At 44.9% G+C, this 2,692-nt stretch overlaps 1 protein-coding gene across 1 annotated transcript in view; it reads right to left on the bottom strand.

The window, feature by feature from the left end:
- The window catches only part of RYR3 (ryanodine receptor 3), a 366,192-nt gene that overhangs the window by 288,675 nt on the left and 74,825 nt on the right, over positions 1–2,692 (bottom strand). Inside the window, exon 17 of the mRNA XM_015409322.1 lies at positions 1,435–1,471. Coding sequence (XP_015264808.1) covers positions 1,435–1,471 — 37 coding nt within the window. The remainder of the gene's footprint in view (positions 1–1,434; positions 1,472–2,692) is intronic.

Below are 2,692 nucleotides of genomic sequence, written 5' to 3'. Positions count from 1 at the left end.
TGCTGAACCAGCCTAAGGTGGTAAAATGCTGATCTGGCAGTGGCTGCCACCTGGGCTTCCATAGTTAAGGAGGAATCTAGGAGCACTCCCAAACTCCTAACCTCCGACGATGGCACCAGAGGCATCCCGTCAAAGGTCAGGAGTTGGACCCCCAACCCCGAATTGATCCGACTCAGGCACAGGACCTCCGTCTTCGCTGGGTTTAGTTTCAGCCGGCTCAGCCTGAGCCACCCAGCCACAACCTGTAATGCCCGGTTCAGATCTTCTGCGTTGGAGCCCAACTGACCACCCAACATCAGATAGAGCTGGGTGTCATCTGCATGTTGATGGCAACCCAGCCCATACCTCCTGGCAATCTGGGCAAGGGGGCGCATGTAGATGTTAAACAACATCGGGGAGAGCACTGCCCCCTGAGGCACACCACATTCAAGTGGGTGCCTCCAGGACTGCTGTTCCCCTATTGCCACCCTCTGTCCCCGACCTTGGAGAAAAGAGGCAAGCCATTGAAGAGCGAGCCCCTGTATCCCCATTTCAGCAAGGCGGCGGGTCAGCAACTGATGGTCGACCGTGTAAAACGCAGCCGACAGATCTAACAACAACAGTGCCACCATGCCACCTCGATCCAGATGCCTACGGAGGTCGTCAGTAAGGGCAACTAGCACCGTCTCCGTCCCATGCCCTGGGCAAAAGCTGGACTGGAATGAATCAAGGACAGAAGCGTCATCCAGAAAGCCCTGTAGCTGGTTCGCCACCGCCCTCTCAATCAATTTGCCCAAATAGGGCAAATTAGACACCGGCCGATACTTGGCCAATTCAGCCGGGTCCAGAGTTGGTTTTTTCAAGAGAAGGCAGACCATCACCTCCTTGAGTGCTGAGAGGGACTTGTTGACAATCTCCCTTAATGCACCTCGGAACTCCTCGTGGCCCGCTTTAATGAGCCAGGAGGGGCATGGATCAAGGCGGCATGTGGTTTGACACACAGATACAAGCAATCTGTCAAGTTCCTCCAGACTGAGCAGGTTAAAACATTCTAAGCCCTGTGAGGACGTGCAAGGGGCCTCAAGCTCACTCACTGTTTCAACTGTGGCAGGGAGGTCACGGCGAAGCGCCAGGACTTTGTCCGTGAAATAGCATTAGATTGCTTAGTTTGGCATTAGATTGCTTAGAATATTGCTTAGAATATTGTGGCAATGCCATGACATCACTTCCAGTTATGTGACTGGAAGTGGTGTTGCAACATCACCCCCCCAAATGCTCCTAAGGAGTTGCCAGCCTTTGGCATGAAGTGTTGGAATTCTGCTACACTGTATACACGTATTGTTAACCTCAAACTATTTACTGATTTAAGATTGGAATTTTAGAATTTTAGAAGACCTACTTCCAAGGAGTGCATAATTAGAAAATACTGTGTGTAAAAACCCCCTGCATACTTACTGTTATTGCATGAACAAGTATTTCTTGGTTCTGTTTTCTGTAAAGAAAATAATATCATTAGTAATTTATAAATCTAAAATATTAAATGATGTTAAAATAAACCTGAAGAACAGTTTTGGGGGATTGGCTTTTATCAGTTGAGTATAATTTACCATAATTTTATTCATGGAGTAAGAGATAAGATGCACTGAAATGATGCACAGATTCTTTTTTCATTTAGAAAAGAAAGACATAGACATGGCCTGCTCCAAAAGGACTCTCTATATCTGGACTGCACTATTTAAAGAAGGTATAATCTAAAGATGATTCCCAACAGTATATACACTCAAAAAGTATAAGTTTCTGATATTCAATGTCACTTAATATTTTTTCATCCAGTACATTCAGTTTTAGTTGAAGTCCCTCATGTTCATTAACCTGATCAAAACTGTTTGCTGAAGAATGAAAACTAACCACAACATAGATAACATTTCTGTTTTTAAAACAAGGATTTTAGCCCTCAAATAGCTTTTAAGTTATTTCAATTTCAATCCAAAAACACTGCATTTGATAATAAGATTAGATTACCATAACTGCTGCCATTAATTATTAATAAATCTAATTCCCAACTTGAAGAACTCTGTAGATGCTTAAGTCCAGATACTGCAGCCGTGAACAAGCAAGACAGATCTTTCTAAAAACCTGAGAAAAGCCTCAGGTTTGTAGGGGGACAAATACACTGGAGAGTTAAAAAATACCCCAAAATAGCTGTAGCTTTAACAAACAAATGTCTTCAGGGGCCATTGCTAGGCAACAACTACAGTATTGCTAACCTTCAAGACTTGGTTTCTGTCAATTAAAGGTGGAGGGAGCAGGGCCCTTTCCAGGGTTGTTTTAGGACTCATCGGGGCCAGGCCTGGCAGCAAACACCAGGCAACTTGATACCATGTGACTTGCATGACTCACCCAGGACTGGCTGCTTGCTACTATTCAACAGCAGCCAACCAGTATATTTAGCAGTTAGAGCTTCAGACCCACGTTTTCCCACTCTGCCATAGAAGCTCACTGGATGATGCTGGGCCAATCACAAATTTTCAGCCTAATCTACCTGTCTAGGTTGTTGTGAGGATAAAATGGAGGACTGGAGAATGATGTAAGCTGCTTTGGGTCCCCATTGAGGAGAAAGGTCGGGTATAAATGAAGTAAAAAAAAAGATACAGCTGAAGATGAGTGGCAGATAAAGATTGGTTGGTTGGTGCATAGGATGGGGAGAAGGAAG

The sequence above is a fragment of the Gekko japonicus genome, unplaced genomic scaffold, assembly GCF_001447785.1.
Source record: "Gekko japonicus isolate JY-2015 unplaced genomic scaffold, Gekko_japonicus_V1.1 scaffold613, whole genome shotgun sequence".
NCBI lineage: Eukaryota > Metazoa > Chordata > Lepidosauria > Squamata > Gekkonidae > Gekko > Gekko japonicus.
This window is presented reverse-complemented; position numbering and strand designations above follow the sequence as displayed.